Source organism: Lycium ferocissimum, chromosome 1 (assembly GCF_029784015.1).
Source record: "Lycium ferocissimum isolate CSIRO_LF1 chromosome 1, AGI_CSIRO_Lferr_CH_V1, whole genome shotgun sequence".
Taxonomy (NCBI): domain Eukaryota; kingdom Viridiplantae; phylum Streptophyta; class Magnoliopsida; order Solanales; family Solanaceae; genus Lycium; species Lycium ferocissimum.
The window spans coordinates 1391494-1404990 of record NC_081342.1 but is presented as its reverse complement, the minus strand read 5'-3'; the positions used below and the strand labels follow the sequence as shown (position 1 = coordinate 1404990).

At 35.3% G+C, this 13497-nt stretch overlaps 1 protein-coding gene across 2 annotated transcripts; it reads left to right on the top strand.

Moving 5' to 3' along the window:
* The first annotated feature begins 2217 nt into the window (after positions 1-2217).
* On the top strand, positions 2218-13142 carry LOC132049100 (probable UDP-N-acetylglucosamine--peptide N-acetylglucosaminyltransferase SEC). Of its 2 annotated transcripts, XM_059439879.1 has the most exons (28): positions 2218-2478; positions 4397-4542; positions 4678-4776; positions 4855-4905; positions 6119-6235; positions 6323-6379; positions 6716-6835; positions 6940-7002; positions 7098-7176; positions 7371-7480; positions 7580-7633; positions 7722-7789; positions 7872-7974; positions 8160-8362; positions 8466-8562; positions 8870-8941; positions 9061-9137; positions 9212-9325; positions 9438-9522; positions 9614-9781; positions 10311-10421; positions 10510-10596; positions 10861-10988; positions 11070-11152; positions 11265-11370; positions 11472-11618; positions 12269-12389; positions 12600-13142. In XM_059439879.1, the coding sequence occupies exons 1-28, from the start codon at positions 2322-2324 to the stop codon at positions 12711-12713; spliced, it is 2937 nt and encodes a 978-aa protein (XP_059295862.1). In that variant the 5' UTR covers positions 2218-2321; the 3' UTR covers positions 12714-13142. The 2 variants fall into 2 exon arrangements, with proteins under 2 accessions (XP_059295862.1, XP_059295785.1); XM_059439802.1 differs by lacking the exon at positions 2218-2478 and having other exon boundaries at positions 4376-4542.
* Positions 13143-13497: the final 355 nt, after the last annotated feature.

Below are 13497 nucleotides of genomic sequence, written 5' to 3'. Positions count from 1 at the left end.
TTCGAGAAAAAAAGGCCAGGTGTCGAATTACAAGATGGGGGGCGAAATAGTCATTTTAAATGCACAGTTGTAGTTACGCGATGTGTGTTCATATTTGTATTCGAGAAGTCGCTTTTTTACTAGTAACTGGAAGCACCGCATTATCAGACAAACAAAAAAGCTGCCTTTACTCACTTGATTTGATTTATTATTTACGACGTTATTTATTTACTACCTTTGCCGCAATTTTATTTAATTTGAAGTGTCAAACCTTTTAATTTGACCATGAATTTTGACATATCATCTTTAAGTTTTTAAAAATAAATTTACTCCCTTAGTTTCAATTTATTTGTCTTTTTTCTTTTAATACGTTTAAAAAAAATGTCTTTTTTCCTTTTTGACGTTTCTTTATCTTCAATTGTTCAGATATCATATTTAAAATCACAAGATTAAAGGACATTTTAATACATTCTATATATCTCTAGTTTAAGACTATAAGATTCAATTTATTTATTTTACTTTCTTAAACTCCGTGCTAAATTAAAACCAGACAAACAAATACTAATAGAATTATTCTTGAACACTACAAATACCTCAATAGATATTTAACGAAGAGATATTATGCCCCCGTCTCAAATTATATGTCAAGGTTATTAAAAATAGTTATCTCAAATTATCTATCATTTTAGAAATTTAAAAGCAAAATTAATTATTTTTACTCATTTTACCTTATAGAATTGTGTCATTAATAGAAATACACATAAATAAAGTAAATATTTAATAAATAAAAATTATAACTTAAACATAAATAAAAATAAAATTAGTTAAATATCCCATCTAATTAATTCTATTACTATATATCTTAAAGGCCTATAGAAAAAAGACAAATAATTTGAGACAAAGGAAGTACTCCCTCACCTAAGCCAAAATATTTTGTCTCATAATAAACATCACCTTAAAAATCAAGACTTAAAATGGCTACTCCTCCTTCCATCCCATAATAGGTGTCACTTTAACCAAAAACATTTATCACATAAGTGTCACTCTAGAAAATTAAGACATAAATTGACTAAATTTTTCTAATTTTACCCTTAGACAAAAAGTGGCAAGTTTATGTATTTAAGATAAAAAGCCACATAGTAACTTTGTATTATTGGATTCTCAATGTCAAAAGGATTACTACTCATGTATGCTCTAATAAAAAACAAAAAATAATTTATTTTTATTATATATGGGTAATTTAATAAATTTCATATTGTATTATTATTTTCTTAAAATGTTTATTTTTTTTGCTAAGGTAACACTTATTATAGAACGGAGAGAGAGTATGTATGTTATGTTTATAACACATAGTAGTAAAAAAAGTAAAATAAAATAATGATTTTACCCCCGAACTCGTCCTTATTTTCCATCTAACTCCCAACCGAAACGTCGACCATTCGAACCCCGAATATAAGATAGATCGTGCCATTTGAACCCCTCGTGTTAGCCGGTACACGCGTGAAGCCATCGCTTTAAACAGCCCGAGAGACCAATTTTTTTCTTTTTTTGAATTTTTAATCATTAAAAATTAATTTTAACAAAAACTCTATTTTAAAATCTATTTAAATAATTTAAAAAAATTGAATTCCCAACCCATCCTCTCCGATAGCCACTTCACCGCCGCCACTGCCTCCTCTGCCGCCACTGGGCTATCGGAGAGGATGAGTTTTTTTAATTATTTAAATAGATTTTAAAATAGAGTTTTTGTTAAAATTAATGATTAAAAATTTAAAAAAAGAAAGCGGCGGCGAGGTGGGCTATCGAAGAGGATGGGTTGGGTTTTTCAATTTTTTAAAATTATTTAAATAGATTTTAAAATAGAATTTTTATTAAAATTAATTATTTTTGTTGACATGACTTATTTTAAAAACAAATATGACATGGCTCTATGTTACTGATTTATTTTTCCATGTCACAGCAAGTGAGCTTCAAGCGTATGCCCAGTTAACATGAGGGGTTTAAATGACATATTTTATTTTATATTCAGGGGTTTAGATGATCAATATTTTAATTGGGGGTCTAGATGGAAAATCAGGACAAGTTCAGGTCCATGTATGACTTTGGCCTAAAAAATAAGGTAAGTCAATAAAGGAGAAACGCGTGTTACTACTATAATATTCTCTCTCTTAATAAAATAAAATAAAATAATAGTACCTGAGAAAGAATCCAGCTGTTTCCATGAAAATCTTCAATTAAAATTCTCCTCACTTTCTTTCCATTTTCTTCTCAAAAGAAAAAAAAACTTAGCAATCTGCTTTCGGAGCTCCAGCGGTTTTGTATTTTTTCTTCCGGCGGTCATTATGTTGTCGCAACAGCAGCTGCTGATGGCTAGGGTTCCGCCATATGATGGCGGCAACGTTACGGTCGGTGATCAAAGGATAGATTCGTCTTTTCCATTTCAGTCTGATCACTCCTCATTATCTTCAACTAATATCAAATCTCAATTCTCTCATGAAGGTTTGACTTTTTTTTTTTTTTTAATAACTGATGTCTATTATAAATCAGTTATATATTGTTGTACATATAAACGCACATGTTCTATTTATTTTTACAGATTGATTTTTCTTTTTTTGTTTTGAGGATGGAGTATTATGTTTTTGTATGTGTATGTAATTTATGTATACTCACTTTAATATGAGAAAGATTTCATTTTTTGTAATTTTTTTTGTTTTTAAGTAATTGATTTTGTGTTTGTGTTTGTATTTGTATACTCACTTTATTGTGAGAAAGATTGAATTTTTTGTAATTTTTTTTTGTAAGTAGTTGAATTTTGTTTTGAAGGAATGAATTAGTCCATTATTAGGGGGGAGTATTTATGTTCGTGTATGTGTATGTATTTAAGATTCACTTTAATATGAGAAAGATTGAATATTTTGTACTTCTTTTTTTAATCTTTAAGAACTATCTTTAAGAAAGACTCTCGAAATCCGAACTATGTTAGTAAATTGGGACTGAGGAGTATATATTTAATATGAGAAAGATTGAATCTTTTGTAGCCTTTGTTTATATTTGAATAGGAATTTTATCAAACCAATTGTATACGGATGTAGTACAATTTTGTTGTACGTATAGGTTCGATGGATATGAGAGAGAGAGAGTCCAGAGAGAGAGATAGGAACAGATTGAGTTAAATGTTATATATGTGTATGTAATTTGTACTTACTTTAATACGAGAAAGATTTCATTTTTTTGTCCTTTTTGTCTTTAATATGAAAAAGATTGAACTTTTTGTAATTTTTTTCTACAGACAGATATTTACCCATGTAAATTTTTGTTCTTTTTGTTTTTAAGTAATTAAATTTGTTTTGAAGGAATGAATTAGTCCATAATAGAGACGGAGTATTTAGGTTTGTTTTATGTGTATGTGTATCCCCGTTGCATTATCTTATATTTACTAGCATTATCCAATATTTCATCTACGTCAAAAGCAAAAGGCACAAAAGAAGTGCCAAAATCTGTCGGGGCTTTAAACACAAAACAGTAAAAGGGATAGGCTTTAACAGCAAAAGGTGCTAATGAAGGAAAATAAAATTACATATGTAATGCTACTTAAAAAAAAAAATTATATTCGGATTTGCGATTGAAGCTTCACTGATTGATTGGTTGATACTCTACTTATTATCTATGATGATTTCAATAAATATCTGGAGCACTTTGTTTAAGCTAGACTATTAAAAACTGTTGGTAATTTTAAGAGGTAAGCCTTAATGGCTTACCCTTCTGTTTGAACTGTACTACATCTCTTTAGCTTTGGCACAACATTGAATGAATCAATGTCTAGTAAATAGGGAAATAGAATGCATTTTGGCCGTAGGATTGTGTTTTATAAAATGTAAATCTATGCATCTTCTTGATGCTTTATAATGACATTTCACTTCACACAAAAAAAAAAAAAAAAGGGATAATGTTACCACAAAATGTGGTATCTTGAGCGAACACCCAACATTGGTTTGGTAGCTGTGTGCTCACAAGAACACCCGCTATGGGTGTGCTAGCTATATTATTAATCCTTAAAAACAGGATTATGTTTCTGTAAAACCTTCTGAACCTCAAGTACTGTGAATATTATAATCTGTTAAATGATACTAAGAGCCTAAAGAATGTGAGACTTCCTTGCTGCCAAAAATAAGTTATGAATAATTATAGGAAAAAGGATAGAGAAAGGAAAAGGGAGTTATTGATTAGTGGCCACATGAATTAGGAGAAATTTAACCTGGCATCAATGGATGTATTCAAATAGCTAAGTCTTGATATATCTTACTGATTGTACTTTTTTGAGGTCATGCAGTCAACTGTCAGCCAAATACGAATAATTTCTGTCTACTGAGGATTGTTTTTAGAACATTTTCTGACATCTCTATTTTATATGCCACAGTAGATGAGGACACTCTTTTAAATCTTGCTCATCAGAACTACAAAGCTGGGAACTATAAACAGGCACTAGAGCATAGCAAGGCAGTTTATGAGAGAAATCCAGGGCGCACTGATAATCTTCTTCTTTTTGGGGCTATATATTATCAGGTGGGTTTCCTGGCACTAATGCATATGATGTGATTTCTCTATCTTGCATTTTTTATGAGATTATTTTTATTGTTAATTTATTTTTGATGTGATCTGCGGATCTGAAGCATGTTACCATTTCTTTGTTTTATTTAGTTGCATGATTTTGATATGTGCATCGCAAAAAATGAAGAAGCCCTAAGGATCGACCCACATTTTGCTGAGTGCTATGGAAATATGGCGAATGCTTGGAAGGTATGGTTGTACTAACTCATCTAGAAGCTGCTTCTTGTGGTTTTGGAATTGGACACTGATAAAGTTCTACTGGTGCAGGAAAAAGGCAATATTGATGTTGCAATACGCTATTATTTAATTGCAATTGAGGTTTGTAAACTTCTTCTCCTTACATGACTGTAGCAAGAGCTTTTCGATTCTGCTCTTATTACTTTGAAGATAGTTGCATTCTTTCTTTTCTGCTCTTGATGATTACGGTTTTATTGGGATGCCATTGTTGCTCAGCCTCATGCTTTCAGAATGAGTCTATTGGAAAGAACTTTTAAAGACTTCTGAAATTTTGGGAGCTTGCTTAATTATCAGAGTCTAGCTGTTCAATATAAGTTGTGGCATAGTCCATGTATGGTTTTTTTGAATAATATTTTAATAATTAATCACATATATGTGGGTTGCTAAAGACTTCAAAGTGGAGCAATATCGCAGAGAAAAGACGAGAATAGTTGAGATCCAAGGCAGTTCTCCAGTTCAGGCCTGAATTATCAAAGCGAATATTGGAACTATGTGGTTATAGGTTCTAAGCGGAAAATAGAGAAGTTGCTCTGCATTTGGGTTTCTTGATTGTATTTCTTGTTTTCTTACTGTATTTGGTTATCTTTTTATCGCAGATAATAAAATCTGCATAACACAAGAAATCTTATTATGAATCTAATAAATAAAAAAAAAGAGTACTATCTCTTACTACCGTAAAATGGCTACTCGCTCGATTTGGTAGAGTAACCAACATATTCCACATCAGAATGAAAAAGCTCCATCTACAACTTCCAAGTTCCAATTAAGATGTGAATTTAAACTCTGTTGCGTAACATATCTATTATTAATCTAGTAAAGAGATTATTTTCTGTTCCTACAAGCAAAGGGTTATTTGTGATGTGGAATTGAGTTATAAACAGTACATGTATAATTTAAATGGAACCATCTAATAACTTCTACTTGATATATGAATATATACTCAGTTGCGTGAAATGACACAGAAGAATGCAGGTTGAAATTGTGAATAGATAACTTTGTTGGTAGGTGCATCCAGCTTAGACAGTTATCCACGCCTTTGGGTACTGAAAGCATTTTTTCTTTTTTTGGTTGACGGAGGTGGGGTAAGTTTTGGAGTTAGAATTTGTAGTCGGGTTTATCACATAACCTTGGAGCTTATTGCAACTTCTTAATATCCTTTTTGTCTGTTGTATCTGTATGTTCATCATCTTTGATTAACTAAAACCTTTTTACGTGGTTAAGCTTTCTCCTATGAGATATTTATAGTGTACCAGGTGTATGCTAGGTAATATGACTTTAAATTTTCTGGCTGCAGCTCCGTCCCAATTTTGCGGATGCATGGTCAAATTTAGCTAGTGCATACATGAGGAAAGGAAGGCTGAATGAGGCAGCACAGTGTTGTCGTCAGGCTCTAGCATTAAATCCACGTTTGGTACTTAAAAATTTATCTTCTTAAAAATTTAGCTATTTGCTTCTTTCAATTGTACTTTCTTTACTGACATTTATTCTTTTATTTTAGGTTGATGCTCACAGCAATCTCGGCAATCTGATGAAAGCACAAGGTTTAGTCCAAGAGGTAAAGGAGAGAGGACTCATATTCACTTTGTGCTCTAATATTTTGGTGACTGAGATTGGCTATTCATGTTCACATCTGCCTTAAGGATGGTTAGGGGGTGGGGGAGAATTCTTCAACACGCACATACTGTGCCCATTGTACCTGTGTGTGCGCATCATATGTGGTCCAACATTGTTCTTTATCCACTCACTTTGTGCAGCTTGAAAATCCTCTGATTATTTAGTGACTATTGATGTTTCCTGTGTTATGCTGTTGAGTTTCTGTTTCCCCTTTTTCTTGATAGATATATGCCCTTGAGTTCCTTTTCACCTTAATTTTTTTTTTTTTTTTGGATAGGCATACAATTGTTATGTTGAAGCATTGCGTATACAGCCTGCATTTGCCATAGCATGGTCCAATCTTGCTGGCCTTTTTATGGAGGCGGGTGATCTTAACAGGGCTTTGCAGTACTACAAGGTATGAGTAAGGTGTATTTGGAATTTACTGATCAAGTGTTGGATGTGTTTTGCATCTAAATGCAATCGTGTTTGATGTCCTTTCTATTTTTTAATCCTCTCCAGGAAGCGGTCAAGCTAAAACCAAACTTCGCAGATGCATATCTGAATCTAGGAAATGTATACAAGGTAAGCCCTCATGCGTTGTGCTAATTGCTTTGGGTGGCTCCAAGTGCCTAGACGAGGATATGGAGAAATACAAGCGTCATCTTTGCATTTTCCAGGCTTTGGGAATGTCCCAGGAGGCCATAGTGTGTTATCAGCGTGCGCTCCAAGTACGGCCAGACTATGCCATGGCTTTTGGTGAGTGTCCTGCTCATGCCTTAGTGCATGATGCAATATAAAGCTGCCTGTCTCTGGGAGACTGTTTAATAGCATTTCTATACTTAGATATGTTTGTGTATGGGATTTATTACAACACGAAGACGCCGTTTTTCATCTTCAGTGCGACTTGGCCATCCTAATAACGAATTAACACCTGAATCTCCTTTCTGCAGGCAACTTAGCTAGTGTGTACTATGAACAAGGAAATATGGAAATGGCAATACTTAACTACAGGAGAGCTATTACATGTGATACTGGATTCTTAGAGGCATATAACAATCTGGTTGGCACTTTCTTTCATCTCTTAGTTCATAAATTCCCATCTTAAAATTTCACTTGTTTTGATAGTAATACTATATTCTCTCCAAAAAATTTCTTATAGGGTAATGCTCTGAAAGATGCTAGTAGAGTGGAGGAAGCAATTCATTGCTATCGTGTAAGCTTGTTCCCTTGTTGGCTTGACATGTCCTTTCTTTGATGTTGCTTTTATGCTGTTTTCTCAACTTTTTTGACGATGCGTGCAGCAATGCCTCACTCTTCAACCTAACCATCCACAAGCACTTACCAATTTGGGAAACATCTATATGGAGTGGTAAGGTTTACTTAATTGCAATGATTCTCCTCTTAACTCTTTCAATCAAGTAATTTTAAAGAGTCACTTTCCTGTTCTCTAGGAACATGATGAGTGCCGCTGCACAATGTTATAAAGCAACTTTAGCTGTGACAACAGGGCTCTCAGCTCCTTTTAACAATCTAGCCATAATATACAAGCAACAGGTAAATATCTAACAGTACTTCTGAAGAATGCTTAATATTGGAGTTGGTAAAAGAGTTTTCTGGAGGTTTATATACAATATTTAAGATAACCAGGAGGGATATTTTTATTTACATATTACCTATGCCATTTCTCTGTCAGGTTTTTAACTGCCATGAATGTTCTCTTTATGTGATGCAACTTTCAGGGTAATTATGCAGAAGCCATATCTTGTTATAATGAGGTACTGCGGATTGACCCCATGGCAGCAGATGGACTGGTCAATAGGGGTAACACATACAAAGAGATTGGTAGGGTTAATGAAGCTGTACAAGACTACATGCGAGCTATTGCCTTTAGACCTACCATGGCAGAGGCTCATGCAAATTTGGCTTCAGCTTACAAGGACAGGTATGTCGTTAGGTTTACAAGCTTCGAACGACTAATGGTCCCATTTGTTTGTCTTCCTATATGTCCACTCTGCTTGTTCGTAATGTTTTGGTTTATTGTGTAGTGCCAATGTTGAAGCAGCTATAAAAAGCTATAGACAAGCTTTGATGCTACGTCCTGACTTCCCCGAAGCAACTTGTAATCTTCTCCACACGTTACAGGTATGTTCACCCCGTTAATTTCGGCTGTTCTTTTCATCATAGGTTTATCAGAGTTCATTCACAATAGTGTCTAACTACTGAGAATTTGATAAGCTTGCTTATATATGAAGTAGAATAACTTGTCTAATGACCTTTACTTCTGCAGTTCATTAGTATTTGTCTACTTTGTAAGCATAGCTCTCAATGTGTCTTCTAGGTTGGTGACTGGGTCTTTTAGTCTTAATTATGTAGCTTCACACAGTTGACTGTTTGGTTGGGTTCTATCTCTTGCATACCTAATTTGCTCGTTAAATTTCATTGTCTGCAGTGTGTGTGTGATTGGGATAACCGGGAGAAGATGTTTATTGAAGTTGAGGAGATACTTAGAAGACAGATTAAGGTATTACAGCTACTTGCGGAACTGTTACGTTTTGCTTTCTAGGCTATTATTTATCCTGTAATACTGATTCTATCTTCCTTGATTTTGTGCTCTGTCTCATATTTGTCAACCTTCTTTAGATGTCCATTATCCCAAGCGTTCAGCCTTTCCATGCAATTGCTTACCCTCTTGATCCAATGCTTGCTCTAGATATCAGGTGAAGAATTTTCTTTTAGATTAAACATAAAAATGATGTGAGATTGAAACTGACAGTTTCTTTTGCTTGTTCAGTCGCAAGTACGCCCAGCACTGCTCTGTGATAGCAGCTCGGTACTCACTTCCTGCTTTCACTCATCCACCACCGCTGCCAATAAAGGGAGGTGGCATGACTAGGCTGAGGGTTGGGTAAGTTCCTATAAGCTGATAAATACTTGCTTGCTTTTCCTCTGAGGTTGAATTCGCTGTAGGTTTTTCATAAATATTGCTACCTATTGTTAATTTTCTTGAATGTGTCTAGATATGTGAGCAGTGATTTCGGCAACCACCCACTATCACATCTAATGGGTTCAGTTTTTGGGATGCATGACAAAGAGAATGTTGAGGTTCAGAACATGTTATTTTTCCTTATCTTTTGCACTGTTCACGACTTTTATCTCTTGTTCATACTAAATCTGCAAGCACTTCTTTCCCTAGGTTTTCTGCTATGCCTTAAGTCCAAATGATGGTACAGAGTGGAGGATTCGCACCCAGACAGAAGCTGAGCATTTTATTGATGTATCGTCCTTGACATCTGATGTGATAGCAAGGATGATTAATGAGGATCAAATACAGATACTTATCAATCTCAATGGTTATACCAAGGTACATATTGGACTCGATCGAGATCAATCTTGATTGGATTTTACATTTGGTTCGCTAGTGTTGTTTGTGTGTGTGCCCAACCCACACTCAGGGTCCAATTGCTAGGCCCATTAACATAGAAAAGAATGGAAAGGAGCTCCCTTTCTTGGAAGTCCTCCACAATTAACAAATAAACCAATGATTTCTGTTCCTTCTTATTTAGCTTAGTTGTGGACATGAATGCAAACTCAAATACTCCCAATGAGAATTTGGTTAGCCATAGCCTTCCATTTGCTGTTTTGAGCAATGAGTCTTTTAAGGAGATTGCCTAACTAAAATGCAAACCTGTGAACTGGTCTCATGAGGTGCACTTTTTGCTGTATATTCTATAGTTGTTTCAAGCAAAAATTACGTGTCGCATCTTTCTCCTTTTCAGATTTCATGATTAATGTGGACATGATTCTGCGTTGCCTTCTATCCTGAAAGGTGTTTTCAGGATGAGTTCATTTATCTAATGTATCATCTTTGACTCTGAAACGATGTGGTGCAGGGAGCAAGAAATGAGATATTTGCCATGCAGCCAGCTCCAATCCAGGTTTCGTACATGGGGTTCCCTGGGACCATGGGGGCAACGTACATAGATTATTTGGTTACAGATGAGGTAATTTGCTAGTGACACCTTTGATATTATATTTGCTGTTAATTTTGCTCTCTATGGGGTCGTTGAGTGTAATTTCGTCTGTATGCAGTTTGTTTCACCAATGAAGTACGCGCATATATACTCAGAGAAGCTTGTACATCTCCCTCATTGCTATTTTGTCAACGATTATAAGCAAGTAAGATTTCCTTGCTGTTTCTGAGATCTATGACAATATTGTTTCATTAAATCAATTAATGACTCAATTATGTCCAATTTCAAATCTTTAGTTGGAGTTAGCTATATGAATTAATTCATATTTGGTTACTTATGTATTTTATCGCAAATAAAAATCTTATTGATTCAAAAGTAGAAAGACCTGAGCTTATATCTATGTTGAACTCTTCTAGATTTGTTATATATTTCACTGCTGATGAGTCTCTTGCTGCTGTTCTTTGTGTAGAAAAATTGTGATGTGCTAGATCCAAGCGTCCAACCAAAGCGCTCAGATTATGGACTGCCCGAGGATAAATTTATATTTGCATGTTTTAATCAGCTTTACAAGATGGATCCTGAGATTTTTATTACATGGTAGTTACTGTACTGATTTAAGTTGGCAACTGTTACCTTCACAAGCTCTTGCTATAAAACTTGTTGACTTGATATGTGCAGGTGCAATATCCTTAAGCGTGTACCAAATAGTGCTCTTTGGCTTCTCAGATTTCCAGCTGCAGGGGAGATGAGGCTCCGCGCACGTATGTATTTCGTCGTGCATTTCTTTAAGCTTCTCTTGTGAAACTTTTGAATTTTCAGATCTAGGAATACCTGTTTATTAGAAGTCTCCCTAATTCAGCTCGCTTATTACAGATGCTGCTGCACAAGGCCTGCAACCAGACCAAATTATTTTCACAGATGTTGCAATGAAACAAGAGCACATCAGGCGCAGCTGCTTGGCTGATCTTTTCCTGGACACGTAAGAAGATTAAAAACGGTTGCCCTCTTGCTTTTTAAGAATCTAGTTCCGTTCATCTCATGTTCTTGAATTTTGTTTTTTTTGTTTTTTTCCACTTGTAGGCCACTGTGCAATGCACATACTACAGGAACAGATGTTCTTTGGGCTGGTCTTCCAATGATAACCCTTCCCCTTGAGAAAATGGCTACTAGAGTTGCTGGTTCCCTTTGTTTGGCCACAGGACTTGGAGATGAGATGATTGTCAGCAGGTAGCTGTTCTAGACTTGCTGTTATTTGTATGACCGAAATATATCTCCACAATGCGGCCAGACTAAGAAGACTAGCGCCAATTAAATTAAGATGGTTAATGACAACTAAAAAAATGACTGAACTTGTTCAATAAGGTCACCATAACACCGTGTTCTCTGCAAATTAGTCGTATTTCCTTGATATGTATTTCATTAGAAGCGTATGTTTCTTGATAATTTTGAGAAATCAGAGACGTTTTGTTGTGTGTGGGATTGTCGTCCCAATTTGGTGACCTTTTCGTAACCTGCTTTCTCATCAACTCGATTTTATCCACTGGATCCATGGTGTTTCTTGTTTTACAACTTTTTACTTGATACCTGTCATCTTGTTTGTTCTTTGAATAATTGTTGGCATTATCTCAAGGTTCGTTTGTTTGAACTCAAGACCACGTCAAGCAAGTTAAGGATCTTTCATTATTTTGGTTTGCTTGTAAATATTGTGTTAGGGACATCTTCATATCCTAATTTTTTGAACAACAGAAGAGTTACAGTCTTCTAAGGTTACATTGACCTTCATGTTGAAAACAGAGTAAAGAGTTGCCCTTTTACTTTTTCGTTCCCTAATTCTATTCCTTTTGCTTCATGAATTTGATTTGCTCTACATTTTGTAGTATGAAAGAATATGAGGAGAAGGCGGTGTCATTAGCACTAAATCGTCCAAAGCTTCAAGATCTCACCAATAGGCTCAAGGCTGTGCGCATGAGCTGCCCTTTATTTGATACAACACGTTGGGTGAGTAATCAAACACATCAAATTTACTCTACTGATCGACCTTCTTGCTATATTACTCGGACTCTCCAGAAATGTCGATGGGTGCATGTCGTATCCTCCAAATTAGTACATTTTTGGAGATCCCGAGCAACACAGCCTTCTTGATTCCAGTGCTTTGAGTGGACATAAGCTCAGTGGACATAAGCTCTTTCTTTCTCCTTGCATTTTCAGGTGAGGAATCTGGAGCGTTCTTACTTTAAGATGTGGAATCTCTATTGCTCCGGACAGCATCCTCAACCGTTCAAAGTGACTGAGAATGACTCAGAATTTCCTTTTGACCGCTAGATGTAGGGAAGGAAGAGAACAGGGATTGTAGATAAAACCGAGAAGGAACATAAATTGCTATATATCTGTAGTATAGATTACTGTATTTAGGTGTTTATTGAAATGTGATTTAAGCCACAAGTCTTTAAAAGTATATCCATTCATGGTCACTGGAAACTCTCAATGAAAGTAAGTTTGTTGCTCAAGTGCTAGTGAATGCCAAGACTCATGACTTGCCCATTGTCCATTTTGGTTTGAATGTGGAGATGCACAAGAGAGACCGGAGGGAGAACAGTGATGGGTATGTTGTAAAGTTCAAATTGGGTGGTCAAGGAGATGTCAAGATAGGTGAATGATTTTTCTTTATTTTGTATGCCCTCAATTGATCAACCTGTCTTTTGACATTTTCAGCTGATTTTATGCAGGCTTACAGTGCCCCTAGTAAATTAACACATTGTTTGATCCCTTAATTTTGTCCAAATATTGTTCTGTTCTGTGGCAGTGCCCGTCGTGCAATGTTGTTCCATTGGTGGTTGAGGAGCTACCTTGAGCGACTGGCAAATTGATTTCTGCAGAATTGCCCTAAACTTTCCTATTGTTTTTAGCAGTTGTTGATAGTAATGAATGTGGTTTCCCGAAAACAAGGTCTGGAGTTATAAGAAGCTACACGGTGAAACAAATATGTCAAGAGTTGTTCGAAGATAAAAATATGTGGGAGCTCATAAACTCTACACGGTGAAACAAATTGTTTGTGAGGGCTACGAATTCTTTTTCCACTAAGTGAATTTTGAAAGTTTGACCAAAC

What these genes read in the sequence shown, in the direction of transcription:
- LOC132049100 (XM_059439879.1), top strand. Translation starts at nt 2,322, where the DNA reads ATGTTGTCGCAACAGCAGCTGCTGATGGCTAGGGTTCCGCCATATGAT. An exon ending in ATCTAGGAAATGTATACAAG is followed by an intron (nt 7,003 to 7,097) that starts GTAAGCCCTCAT and finishes TGCATTTTCCAG; the next exon opens with GCTTTGGGAATGTCCCAGGA. An exon ending in AGACTATGCCATGGCTTTTG is followed by an intron (nt 7,177 to 7,370) that starts GTGAGTGTCCTG and finishes TCCTTTCTGCAG; the next exon opens with GCAACTTAGCTAGTGTGTAC.